At 41.6% G+C, this 14,725-nt stretch overlaps 1 protein-coding gene across 7 annotated transcripts in view; it reads right to left on the reverse strand.

The window, feature by feature from the left end:
* Positions 1-14,725, reverse strand: part of LOC143323221 (chloride channel protein 2-like) — a 140,456-nt gene that overhangs the window by 15,795 nt on the left and 109,936 nt on the right. For 2 of the 7 annotated variants that reach the window (XM_076734951.1, XM_076734949.1), the window contains 4 exons: positions 12,712-12,823; positions 11,126-11,196; positions 10,545-10,619; positions 8,766-8,798 (listed from right to left, as the gene is read on the reverse strand). In XM_076734951.1, the coding sequence (XP_076591066.1) occupies positions 8,766-8,798; positions 10,545-10,619; positions 11,126-11,196; positions 12,712-12,823 (291 nt within the window). Of the gene's footprint in view, positions 1-8,765; positions 8,799-10,491; positions 10,620-11,125; positions 11,197-12,711; positions 12,824-14,725 lie in introns of all 7 variants that reach the window. The other 5 variants (XM_076734954.1, XM_076734950.1, XM_076734955.1 and 2 more) reach the window with 3 other exon arrangements.

A 14,725-nucleotide genomic window follows, 5' to 3' on the forward strand; every position in this document is an offset into this window, starting at 1 on the left:
AGAAAGGTTGGACTGTGCATGCAAAATAGGTGCTTTCAGAGAGATTAGCTGCTCTATTAAGAGAGCAAATCTCTGCTTCTGGATACACGAGTTAGGCAGAAGTGTGTGTGTGTGTGTGTGTGCACGTGTGTTTGTGTGTACAGGAAGTTGGAGAGTAAACTTTGTCAGTCTGCATGCGACTGACAGTGAAATCAGAGGAACTGTGTGGGCATATTCAAATGAGATTTGAACGAGCATGTGTGTGTGTGAGTGTGTGTGTGTGTGTGTGTGTGTGTGTGTGTGTGTGTGTGTGTGTGTGTGTGTGTGTGTGTGTGTGTGTGCGTGCGCATGCAGAGGCATGTGAGAGGCAGAGAGACTCCAGAGTGCTGACAATAGGCTGATGAAGCTGTATTGCTTGCTATGCTGTTTCTGTGACCAGACAAAGATTAGAAAGGTCCGTTGTTCTTCCCGCCCTCCCTCCTTCCTCCGGCAGCGATCCATCTTTGCCTCCATCCAGCGACCCGATCACCCAATCAGTGGCAACCATCCAAGACTAGGTCAGCAGGGAACATACACAATCTACCACCAAAGACTGCTGTATCATACACACAGTTCTTTGATTGTGGAAACTCGGACTCCCCTGCACAGCACTGCTCTTTATTCAGCCTACAGTAGATAGAAAGAGGTGGTAAGGCTTTCAGTACACTTCCTGCTTTTGCTGAGGGGAAGATTTAGCGTCTTTCTCTTCTAATCTAAATGCAAAATCTGCCTCTGAGTCAAAGGATCGGTTCATTCAAATCACAAAAAAAAAAAAAAAAGAAAAAAACATTTGTCAATGACCCCTAGTGGTATTTTAGCGATGAACAAAGTTTCCATTTTCTGTTGCCAGGTTTTGAGCTATATATCTGGAAATTCTGCTGCCACCCTAATTTAATGGAAGAGAACAGAACTTTCATCAACAAAATGGGATTTCTTCTTGGATAGCATTCACAAGTGCAGATGACAGCAGGGACTCCAAAGGCTTGAGTCACTCTTCTTCTATAAATCAAAGCTGTGTATTTCTGCACAGGCTCCGTCAATGTGGCTGAATAGAGTTTTATCTGTGCTGACCAAAGTATTTAAAAATGGCATCTGAGAAAACTCAAAACCAACGTCCTGGTTACTCAAGAAGACACTGCAGGGGCCTCTTTGTGGAACGTTTGTTCTAAATTACACTCTTCTCCATTGTAATGTGGAGATCTGAGATCTGAAGCGAACTCAAAACCTGAGGGACATTAAATCACAACCATCTGCATGACAGACACCACTAGTAGTAATTTTTTTTATATTAGGTCACTGTAAGGTTAAATCATTTTACAGCAACAGTGTTTTTTTTCTCTCTTTGCTGCTGCTGGGACAACTCATTTCAACTCGAACGGTCCTGTAATGTAAAGCCTGAAGCCTGTGAGTCCAACTCACACCAATTCAGAACCGGTCGGCTGATATTACAGGAACATGACCACTACGTCACTTTACGACATGTGAATTGTGAAAAAATGTCATTAAATAAAGATGCTCTCAACACGAACAGAATGTTATTGACTAACTATTACTGATGAGGCTGAGATGCTCTGCGGCGCCTGTGTAGATATAGGTGGACTCCCTGAAGTTGACATCAGCATCATTATCATTACAACCCGACACTCTATCCTCTAAATAGCCGTTTCACTGGATGAACTGATGACAGAGACTCTGTCAAGTTTATCTCTCGTGCTAAATATAGTAATGTCTGTTGTTTCTCTAACTGCTGCCTGTACCACACACTGAATGGTGCAATGGGGAAACATTGCAACAATAATTATTTATCACTAATGTGCAGGCAATTAGCTGCTGATTTCCTTGCTGCTGATGTTCACTTTGCTCATTGCCTTAAAATGTTATTACTGCCGTATCTGCGTGTCTGATTAGATTGCGGAAACTTTAACACAGTTGTGAAATAACATCATTAAAGACTTTGTCCAAATTACAGAGTTGTGAGCAATAATGGTGTTGTTGCAACAGCTTCGAGGAAAGTTGTGAAATGGTGGGTAGTTCATCTTAAAGATCCGCCATGCTGTGGTAGTGGCCATCAGTGGCGCCGCCAACCGGAATCCTGTACGCACTGTGCGTACAATTTTTTTTGAAGGTGTGAAAAAAGTAAATATTTTAAAGGGTTTTTTTTTTAAATTGTTTTTGGGGAGGGGATAATAAAGATGCCGGTTTGTAATAGGCTAAACATGCTGAGTCCACTTATTTTCTAAGCCAATTAATTGAAGCTTAACATAAAGGCCAATGATTGTCATTTACGTCATCTGTCAGTAAGTGATTTTGAATTCTGGCACTAGCTATATTCTTCTTCTACACTATGTAGCCTACCGCTATCCTATTTTCTGACCTACATGTTGCGGGTTCAAATGCATCAAATTCCCACATCCAGTTCATGCTCTGGCAGCTGTCCAGGGTGCTGAACCGGGTGACAGTTATAGTACTACTACACCACATCTGGTGGTGGTGGTGGTGGTGGAGGGGGGTCTGTGCGTACTATGAAATTGAATCCTGGCGGTGCCACTGGTGGCCAGCAGTGTGTCCTCAACGGGGCCTGTGGTGGGACTGGCCACCCCTGAAACCTGGTTAGCCTACTTTTAGAGGCATTTCTTTTTGAGGACTTAAGGAATAAAGAGTGCAAGTCTGTGAGTGTGTGTGCGCTTATTGCGAGGGAAACACAACCAACACTGGGTGCACCTCCGAAACATGAGTGTTTGAGTGTCACAAACCCACCAAAAGCCCAAACTTTTTAATATTCTAAGTCTTTTCTCTCAAACCTGCAACACCTTCGTCACCCTGAAACTATCTGATATTGAGCAACAAATCAATTCACCCTCAAAACAAATTACAGTCAGTGTGTACCACTCTTCTTCTGGAGATAAGTTCACTCTCTCCTGTGTATCTCTCTCTCTCTCTGTTGTCTGAAATTATTCAGGAAATGAAAACTTCATCCTGTCCTCTGAATGTTCGTCCTCGCTGATACCTGAGGGACGAGTTTAATGGCGTCGGTGTCTTTGTTCTACGACTTAAGACCTGCTTTCATTGAACCTGCTCTGACAGTGCTAACACTTGACCCACATGCTTTTAATAATGAACATCGCATTTCAAAATTCCCTTTTCTTGCTATATGGTGACTGAAAAAAGTGTCCTATACTGGAATCTGTTCAAGATCATTGCAACACAGAGACCTTTAATCTTTTAGCCAGTTGTTGAAACCCATCATTTCTTGTCCTCTTAGAGGTAAGCATGGTGTTTCATACAGTAAAACAGGCCCGGAGTCCATTTTTTAGTGCAGGATCTTTCATGTTGGCTTTGGGGACTACACATTTGCTTTGCTTCGCCCTTTTTAAATGCTGCCTTTGGTTCATCTCATCTGGATTAAGGTGTACCAGTTATTTGTAAATCCATCAATAAGTTCATGCGTCCACACCAAGTTCTTAGTAACTACAAGCTACAGTAGTTTCAAAGTAGTGATTTAACAAATTAAATAAACACATTAAATAAATCTGGTTGTGCCTTTAAAAATTAAGCAAGGTCTTAGCTTGAAAGACTTTAGTGATGTGTAAATCAGTTGATAGGAAACATCTGTACGGCTGTCCAGTCACTACCAATCAACTATGTAAAAAGGGAATCATAGTAGCATCACAAGCTGTAACATCACTCTTGGAAATAAGTTTTAGGAGGCAAACAATATTTGAAACATAACATAAAATCAGAAATATTACTATGATTCTGCTCACCTAACGGTGATTTAGCCAAAAGTTATTGCCATGTTTTGTAATTTGACATAAATTATGTTATTTTTGCATATTGGAATTTAAAATCTTTCCAGTTTTTCCATCATTATCAAAGAGCAATGTGTCAGGTCACATGTTATGGAAATTTTAGCTGGTGGTTCTGTTAAGTATGCAGCATTTACACCTGCCACTTGCTGGGTGTCAATATTTAGTAACAACTAATCATATGAACTAGTTTGAGTGGTGCGATCCACTTTGATTAAGTAATGTGTTTAAATTTCCTACCAGCTGGTGTAAATCCAAAACATCAACTTTCATTTTTACGCTGATGACACTGCAGCATATTGGAGCTGCACTCTGAACAATGAAAGAAAGCCACTGCACTTCCTTCTCTACTGCACATTTCTAGCAGAATGTGCCGAAATTTTGTGCAGCTGGATGCTAAATACGCTGAAATGTGTGTAATTGGCTTCGGCAGTTGGAGGCTCCAGATGTCACAACAACTTAGCTCATTATCTCCCTGCATCACTGGTAATTGAGAAATTCTGCAGCTATTTTTCCCAATAATGTGGAATAAACAACAAAAAGGTTGTGCAATCCTGTGTCTTTCAGCTCGGGAAAATTGTAAATATCAACTCATTCCTCTCAAGTAATGTATTTATTCCTTTACATCTATCTTTACATTCTCCTCAAAATGCAGCCAACACAGTCGTAACTGGCTCTAAGATCCGCTGCTCAGCCACGAAACTTGTTTATCATTTCCTCTGATAGCTGTCAAAGGTGGACAACTGACTGTATGCATATTCATTAAAATATATATTTATATATTCAACGGGTTCTTCACTTGTTTTGGTCCCTGGGTCTTGTTTTCTCTCAGTCTCACAGTAGGTGATACTGATGCAGTGGAGTGTGAACAGAAAAACAGCTACTCAGAATCAAATTTAGGTAAGGAAGCTGAGAAAGAGGGCTCAGTACACACATACACATGCATAAGACTGTTAAGGCGATGAGCAAAGAGGACACATTTTCCTCTACAAACGCTTCAATGCAACTTGTCTTTTGTCTGTCGCACCATGTGTGTCTGTGTGTTCCCCTGTAAGAGTGCATATACCAAGAAAGAAAGAATGGCACATACTCCCCAACGATCTACAGAAACAAAAGAAGACGAAAAAAAAAAAAAAGGAAATAAAGCAGGAGAAGCGAGGTGCCAAGCCCACAAGCCATCATAAATAAAGCATGGAAGCATTACGAAGACGCAAGAGTGAGGGAAAAATAATGAGAAAAACAGCCAGGAGAGACTGGGAGGCTGGGCGGCATCATTTCTCTGAAACAGACTACTGATGTCATTTACCCTCCATCAATATTTCACAGCTCTGGATGGACGCAGACGCAGGGATTGGAGGGGGGAGGAGGACAGATGACAGAGACACAAAAAGGGGAGGAGGGCTTTGGAAAAGTGGTAAAGATGAAGGAAGAGCACATCTGCATCTCTGCAGAGATTAAACCAGATACAGTACCAGAGAACAAACGTGAGAGTGGAGCAGAGAGAAGGGGAGGGCACAAGTAATGACTTGATTTCTCTTCCGCCGCGGGGGTGTAACTCAGAAGTCTTGGGAGAAAAAAAAAACATATAAATTTGTTTGTCTATATTCCTGCTCAAGCCCACAGAGCCTTGACGGATTCATAGCAACGCTGCAATCAGCCTCACACTCTGCCACGTGCACTTATACACTGCTGAATGTTAATAACTGCTGCTGACGGGGGAAACAAGCCCACAGGCTTACTGTACTGTAAATGCACACACACACACACACACACCAAGTGCTACAGGGGTTCATTACCAATTAGTTCACTGCAAGGCAATAATGACTAACATGCTTCCAGGTCCACTTAACACATCCAAAATTTCCTGGAGCTAATAATGAACCATCTGTCTCAGCACTGACCATACAATATGCTCCTCATGGGTGCACTTAACATATCACTATACTTTATTAAATCATCACAGCGGAGGCAGATAGGGGCCATTGCAAACTTGACTGGTGGCCACCAATTAATTCTGAACGCTATAAAAATGTATAGGTAGGGCATAAACTCACACACAACCGTCAAGAGGGGGGTATATTTAATAACCTTTCATATATTTGTCACCTGAGGTTAGCTAGTAATGGCTAAATTATGGCTATGACTTACGGTGCATGTTACAGCAGCCCACAGTGACAAACTCAAGGCACACATTTATCTGTCACCCCAGGAAATTAAAGGTTTCTACAGAGGATGGTCTTCATTGTGTAACTATTTACTCGGCGATAAAAAGTGCTGAGATGTAACCGAGGGTCAAAAATTTCATATTGTGTTTTAGGAGATAGATTTTATGGCCAGTGTGTTAATGGAATATATTTCATGTACAGGTTGATAAAGTAAGGTGAGGGGATGAAGGCATGAGTGGTACATGAGACTGCATAAAGTCTGATGCAGGTATCAGTATTACTAACACAGTGTATGGCTGTTTCAAAGTGTCAGCCTTCAAAAAATACTTTCAATGAATATCAAAGTGAAAAAAGTGATGATTACCTGGGAAATAATTTCTCAGTGTGAACAGGATTTAATACCATGAGGCACTTGCCTTTTGTCTTAAAAGGCTTCTTGAGATTCTGGCCTGCACCTTTTCACAGTGAATTAAATTCTAATTCAGTTACACGATTTCTGAAACCCTGTTCACAGCCATAAACCTAATTTGACAAAAAGAAAAAAGAAATAAGAAAGCAGTAGGAAAACACCATGCTTATGTTTTGTGTGGTATATTCACACTTAGGAAATGTGTGTTTTTCCTCAGATGTTTCCTCAGACTGACCGAAGACCAGTAAGTATCTTGGAAGACAACTAAAATGTTACATTAACAATGATTAGTGAGCAGGGCAGTTTGTAAACTTTGATTGGATTCTGAAATCCTCATGAAATACTACTTATGTGGCCGCACCTCTTTCTGTCACTGGATTTTTTTGACTAGATTTGCTCTCATTAAGACTGTCCACGGCAGCCTAAACCATTTCTAATGGATATAAGGCAGTAAAAGTTAAAGCAGAAAACCAGAAATCCCTGCTATAAATCGAGAGGGAACTGGATGAACTGTCTGTTGACAGGTGTTTGGTCACTTGCAGTGCAGTTGTTACTGCTGGATTTGAGGATTAAGAGCTCAAATAACCTTTGCAATTGTTATAAATCACCATGTAAAATTAGTAATGTGTGAATAGGGCTGTATTTTGTTGGGGGTGCCAAGAAACCCCCCACAGGGCTCTCAGGTGTCCCTGAACCCCAGCTTTATGGTACCTACCAACTAATAGGCTTAATAAAACACGTCCTTTGCCTGGAATAAAGAAGCATGCTGTGGTGAATCAATAATGAGATGCTTTATGCATTTTGAATTCCACTCAAATTACAACTGCGGTGTAATAGTTACGGCTTTGGAAAGTTTTGAAAATCCTGACCTTTAATGCAGCCACTGATCAGGACAATCAACGAGTTTCTAACATGACAGGGAGCAAACGTGATGTGTTCTTGCGTAGACGTTGCCTCAAACACAGACAGACCGTGTAATGAGGGCAAAAAAGTGTGAAACTTTTGTTTTGATTACCCTTTTTCATTACTACAGTTGAAGAAATGCGTTTCGTCATTCACCTCAAAGCAAAGTTCCTCTGGTTTAACACAGTCTTTGTGGTCTTTGTTGCGCATAACTCAACACGAGCACTGTGTTGTCATGGGGTGAAATATACACCCGAGGGTTCCCATTTACCTCTCCAAATGAAAAAACACTCCCGGCGCGCCTCCTCTGTTCCTAATTCTGTACTTCTCTTTGAGTTCCACACAGCAAGTCTGACTTCTGCTGCGAGACCGAGCAGAAAAATAACAGCGTGTGATCTGAGAGCACAATCTTGTCAGTGTTTTCCCTTAATTAAAATTAAGACTTCACAGTGTAATCTATCAGCTGTATACTACGCCTTTACGCGTGGGCCTTGGAGCAACACATGAAGAATGATCTAGCACCTCTCTGGGCTTGTGAATGATTGAAAATGTGCACTGACTTCAATAACTGCCACTGACATGTGGAACTAATGGAGCTCCTTAAGTTCCTCACGTATAAATCATCAATAGTGCTAATAGAGCCACACTGGCACATTCACAACAAAGAATCTGAAGGAGGAATGTTGTGTTCTAGGCTCATATTTATATTCAACTGATGCTGCGGACAAAAACATTTCCATTAAGGTCTGCGGTTAGCATGCAGACCTCGCAACTTGGCTTTGGTAGATAAATCAATGAAGGTCGGCCATCACACTGGGCAGAAGCTTTTTCAGATCACTACCTTTGAATTTCATGACTTTTACATTTCGCCCCCCTAGAAACCACTCTGATGTTTTTGACTGTTAGCCAATCAAATTTGGGAATTCAGTATCAGTATCATGTGCATGTAGTCCATGTACACACATCACGGAGACAATGGAAAAGACTGAGCAGTGTTGGAAGCTCCATGGAACCAAAACAAACCTTTAAAAGACAGGTCTTACAGTCAGAGAGCCGCCCTACTTAGCAGAGTTAATATCTTGACAGCATGATTTTGAAAGTAGTTGTGCTACCTGACCGCTACTGGGAAATGTAGTTGAACTAGCAGCCTCGCTACATGTAATGTCGCTGCTCCCCAACAGTGGACACAAGTGGGCGCAGACGGACACATATCTGCTGCAGGCAGTACGAACTGAGGCAAAAACGCATCTGCAAGAGCTGAAGATGTTTCAGCTTGAGCGATAAATGTTTGATTATCCCAGAGAAGAGAAAAGAGGAAAAAGGAGCGAGACTGCTGCAAAACAACACAAGCTACTTCCTGTTAAGTTTTGGGACTAGTCAGTGTCTGTAAAGTCTGTGAGTTGGTTGTTTGGGGTGAAAGTTGATCCTGGTTTGAAACAGAAGAAATGTGAATAAGATGCTCACCCCAAAGAAACTCTTTAAGCTGGGCGGTGGCTCCTAGTGAACGGAATGACATTATATGTGATGAATGAAGAACAATCTCGTGATGATTTGTAAACTTGGCGTCAGAAAAGATTACGGATAAATCACTGATGCTGGCCAATGGACAAAGATGTGCGAACGTATTTAGTCTGAATGCTTGATTATGTAATTCTTAATAGGGTTTGATCTTCAGAAATCGATGCCGTCTGATAATTTTTCATGCAACGCTGGATGTTCTTGTATCGTGGAATCATTTTTCTCAATTCATAATCAGACTCTTGTTTCATTGATTGACATGCATCGCTGCCGGAGCCTATGCGGTTGCTGGTAATTGGACAGCAGGCTCTGTCCCCGTTTGTGGTCATATTTTCCAACACCTTCTCATGCATCATCATTTCATCTGAGCTGGAACGCTGTCATTCAAATCCCTGCCTGCTCCTAATGAAGAGATATGATACTCCTATACAGATATTTCACGCTGCATGCACAGAGGAACTCGTCCCCCCACTTGCCCCCTGCACACTGAACACATGGAATACCACAGTTTCTTTCAATTACAAAAAAATGCGATGGGATTTTGGTTCACTCCAGGAACAAGGCAAGGCCTGACCTGTGAGGCTGTCACTGATTGGACACCTCGGGTGACACAGCTGATGACGGACAGCACAACATGCTTGGTTGAACAGCCTCGTCCTTGTAGACCACTTGACCACAACTCAACCACATCTCGATTTTACAAAGACAGGAATTCCATCATAATTCACCAATTCATCAAGTTTTAGAGAAGCTAAATTTGAATCTTAATTTTAAATTTAGGTCTCCATGAGGAGATTGAAAAAATATTCAAGGGCTGTATTATATAAAGGATGCATCAAGAGTTTTGGGTTGTGACTAACGATCCTTATTTTTTAAAATAATACAAAAAAAGTTCAAATTTCACTGAAAAATGTAAAGACTATGAAATATATAACTATATGAATACATAATCATGTAATCACGAATTTCTGCCCATTATTATGAAATTATATGTCATCCTGCTCATTTTCAGTGTTTATTGCAGGTATTTCAATTTAACTGCAGCAGATTTCATTTCATGTCCTTTTTTAATTTCCCAGCAGGGCCTCTCCCAATGACCACTTTTCTTGAGCAGAATAAAATGAAATACGCTGAGTTTTACATGAAATACAGTGGTCAATGAGAAAAAGCACTGTTGTGGGATTAGAACAGACAAAAAAGGGACAATTTTAATTAAAAACACTTTAAAGAATAGATATATATCATTACTTTCTTCTACAGCGTCTTTTTTGACATTACCACTTTGGGAAGCATACTTTGAGGAATTTATAAATTCTACAAATAATGACTTTAAGTCCCAATTATGAAGGCACATAATGAACTGTTGACACTGTCAATTGGCTGTAGCGGTATTTAAGTTGTCAGGTGCTCTCTGTAACCTCAACTGACCATTTGACCAATGAAAACAGGTTAAGCTGAGTGGATCCTAGCCAATCACATAAGCAACTAGAGGCAGTGACAGGTCAGAAGGCCGGGTTACAGTTTGTACAAGGAAGAGGGTGTTCAACACTTTTTGGCACGATGACACAGACGGGCTTCGGCTGAGCCTGGCCCAGATCACAGTCCATCGGCATTTGGGATTAGCCCTGGAATGGAATGGCGGGGGTGACGACCGGTTGATTGGCTGATGAACCTGTGGCCGGGCGGATTCCAGGCATTTGGGTAGCCCCGATCGGTGGCTCTTACCACGACGGATATCCGGACCCGTTTGGATGGCCTCCTGTGCTCAGGAGATGTGGGGCTCTCCACGTTGTTGTTTTTCTTCCAAGTGACCAGAGACAAGCACACAACATTAACAACAACCTCAACGGCAGTTTGCAAAAAAAAAAAACAAAAAAAACAAAAAAAAAAAAACTCCTTGCAACGCCGTGCCCAAACTGCAATGGTTGGAAAAGGGAATTAATTGGAAACTTATTTATGTGAAAAAAACATTAGCAGGAAGGTGCAGGAGTGAAGATTTTTCTTTAAAGACTTGCAGGATGCAAAGTGAAAAAGGTTTTATGTTGAGGCAGATACTCTCTCGGTATGTGTGTGTGCGTGTGTGCATGTGTGTGTGTTTTGTATATGTGTTTGTGTTTGTGTGGGAGGCACTGTACTGTGGAGCGTGAAGGACTGTATGCGAGAGATAGCATAGGACTGTGGGGGTGTACAGAATGTGTGAATGACAGGATGTGAGCCACTGTGCTTGTGTGTGCGTGTGTGTGTGTGTGTGTGTGCAATGATGGTGTTGTTGTTGTTGGGTGTATTCGAGGACATGGCTGTCTCACCTCCAGGCCTTCTGTGTCTGGACTAGCGCAGAACAGGTTCTTCAAAGCAATGCCGGAATTATCCTGTGGGCCTGAAAGCGAGAGACAGAGGAAAGATTCAGAAACAGTGAAACGATCAGATCTACTCCGTCTCCTTCTGTTCGATACTGTAATGATGTGACGTCTGCAAACAGACGTCACTGGTCCCATCTAAAGAAGCATTACAACAACTGCTGAACAATCCGCAGACATTCCTGTCAGACCGAGATAGGACTAATAGAAACCAAGCAAATAATAGCCAAAGGAAACGCATATCAACCACAGGACATCTGTAACTTCAATGGACTGATAAAGACCCAAACTAAAGGCAGACTGAGTGACCACAGTCTGGCCATTGAGCATTGAGACCGCTGGGTTCAAACACTGTCTGTTGTGCCAGTACAGGTAGACCGGTCAACACATCCTGCTTCACCTAAAGAAAATGCACAGACCAAGTGTCTGACCCACTCTCAGAGCAAAACAAAATTCAATATTTACTGAGAAAAAAACTGACATTGCCATACAGCAAAACCTGTCAGCCACAGCCAGAGGGGACACAGTGCTACATATGAAACTATGAACCTGTGCTGAGCTCTACTGGTTCCTCTTCTTCTGTTTGCCATGAAATTGTGTTCAGACATCTGTGATCCTCAGAGGAAGAACCGAACTACAGGGATTACCTGACTTTCCCACTCGGTTGACATTTTTGCCTTTTTAGTAAACTCCACACTTATTGGAGGGATTGCTTTGAAATGTGTGTGTGAGACATTCATGTTCCCCTCAGGATGAGCTGCAATAACTGTAATAAGCGCCATCATCAGGTCAAACTCTTAATTTGATCAGTATTTTGGTTTCTGACTACATACCTGTAAAACAAATGACATTCCCATTAGCCTCAGCTGTTCTTTGTGTGTAGTCTTAATTAGCACATGGTAGCATCTATCAAGCTAAACTAAGATGGTGAACATGACAAACATACCTGCTTTGCATCAGCATGTTAGCATGCTAACAGTAGCATTGAGCACAAAGTACCGCAGCCTCGCAGATCTGCTAGCATGACTGTCAATCGTGTTTTTACGTGCTGGATTATATTCATGTCGTGACCCTTGTATAACCTCTTTTGTGATGCAGTATTTCATTTTGCATTATACGTATTATTATTATCACCATTACTGTTCATTATTACTGAATGACACAAAATGACTTCGATTATGACTGACTGAAAAGTTTGTGCTGCGTTGAGAAAAAGTAGAGTTGGGCAAACAGATTATTTTTAGTCTTGTTTCAATTAAGACAGTCCTAAAATAGTGTTAATCATCCAAGAGACGCAGAGGGAGAGAGAGAGAGAGAGAGAGATAGAGATAGAGAGAGAGAGAGAGAGAGAGAGAGACTAGGGGGTGCTATTAGCGATATGAGAGTTTAGAAACTGAGAGGCCATTACAGACACTCCTTCCGGATCTATTAAACCTCCTATTCTTTTCCTTTTTGATTGCCTCATCTGTCTAGTGTGTGGAAACTCTCTGTCTCTTGTGTGTGTGTGTGTGTGTGTGTGTGTGCGTGTTTCTTACTGGTGGGGATCTCAGTGGGTCGCTCCACCACAGAAGGTCTCTTCAATGCAGGTTTGAGAGGCTTCTGAGCAACTGGACGAACGGGACTGAAGGTTGATTCCTCAGTAGAGATCTGCAAGCATGCACACACACGCACACACGCACACACACACACACACACACCAACACACACACACACACACACACACACACACACACACACACACACACACACACACACACACACACACACACACACACACAGATGGATAAGAAACGGCCTCAACTCCCAGTCCTGCTTAAGAGCTCAACCCTTTTTCTCCTTCTGCGGACTCATTAGACAAATGGATGTACTTCTTCGGAGTGATGAGACGGAGGCAAATCAAAAGGGAGAAACAGTAGGAAAGAAAAAACCCCAGAAGAAAAGAAACCAGCGGGAGTTGAGAGATAAAAGACGTGTTCTCGTGTTGGTCTTGATGTAAAATTTCAACACTTCAATGACTTCCCATGCTGGCATTTCCATGCCCTAAAAAATGTTTTTGCTGAGTTATGTTAATGTGTTTCTGAAGTGAGGGAACAATCTGGTTTCAACCATAAAATGTTTCACAGATCAAATGCTTGTGTGAAACTAGCAAGAAATATATTCAGCTGTAATTCTGTGAAGCTGCCCATTTGTAAATTAATTAATATTCCTGATATACTGGGCTGATATTAGCTTTTAATTTAATATTGCACATCAGCCATCTGGAGTTTCTTTTGCCATGTTAAATTCAGTCAGTCTTCAGTTTTGTCTTTTCTGCAGTAATCCTTAAATTAAGAAAACGAGTACTTTCTTGAACAGTGGCGGGCGAGCCTGCACTGACACGCAGACCCACAAATAAATAATGAAATAAAGGTTGGTATAAATGCTGTTTGAGAGGATTCTCCACCATGATAAAAACCAAAAAAACAAATAGCTATCATCATATAGTAATGGGCTATCAGGAGGGTTAATACAAAGATATCTGCCAGCATTGAAAAAGCTTTAGTCACACCATGTGGAACTCATCACAAATCAACACTGCGGCAAGGCTTACGTGACCACAGGAAGCCATTTACAAGCACAGATGAAAGCAGCAGAGGAAGGAATGGACAAAGTGGGAGAAAAGAGGGGAAGGAGACAGGAAGTGAGAGAAATGAAGAAAAAAGACAGAGAAGGTAAATGTGTGTCACACACACTCCGTCTTCCCGCCCACACATCCATGCCTGAGGGCCCTCCGCTCAGCCACTCACAGCACACTGATGAAGGCCAAATGAAGACAGAAAACTAGAATTAGGGCCTCACAGTTACACGCCTCTGCCAGTGAGTCAAGTTGCAGTTTACATCCTCAAGTCATATGTGACATGAGGAATGTAATAAAAATATTAAGTGTATTTTTTGGAGAACTGTAAGTTATCACTAAACATGTCACTATATATCCTCTGTTATGATGTTTGTGATGTCCGGTACGTACGTGAGGACAAGCTGAAAACATGCTGTCACTAAGACGATTCAACTGCACATAAATATGCAACGGTGGATGTTGAATGGTGCATTGCTTGAAATGCTGTTGCTGCAAGGAATTCTGGGACGGTATTATATTTTTTCCTTTTGTTAAGGGTTGTTCAGTGTACCCTAAATTTGGTGCATACATTAATGTCCCCTCAAGGATGAACTCTCTACTCTGATGTCTCCTTCATTCCTTTCCAGGGTCTGTCACCGAGCAGTGGCTCATTCATTCTTTGGAGGCGGACCATTAAATTAGCAAAATAAAATTACCAAAATGAGAGAGTCACAGTGACTGTACTAATTAAGCTAACGCTGCAGCTCTGCTTTTCTTTGCCCTTTGAAGCAGAAGCATCTAATCTTAAATGGATTTCTTCCTGTGGCTTTGTGAATGCAATGTTAGGAAACTGGAAAGCTTCGAATGTCTGGAAACATCTTTGCCAGAACACTTCTTGAAGCTAACAAGCTTGCTAACCCTCCAGCAAACACAGTTTCCTGATCACTTACACA

Source organism: Chaetodon auriga, chromosome 7, assembly GCF_051107435.1.
Source record: "Chaetodon auriga isolate fChaAug3 chromosome 7, fChaAug3.hap1, whole genome shotgun sequence".
NCBI classification, from domain to species: Eukaryota; Metazoa; Chordata; class Actinopteri; order Chaetodontiformes; family Chaetodontidae; genus Chaetodon; species Chaetodon auriga.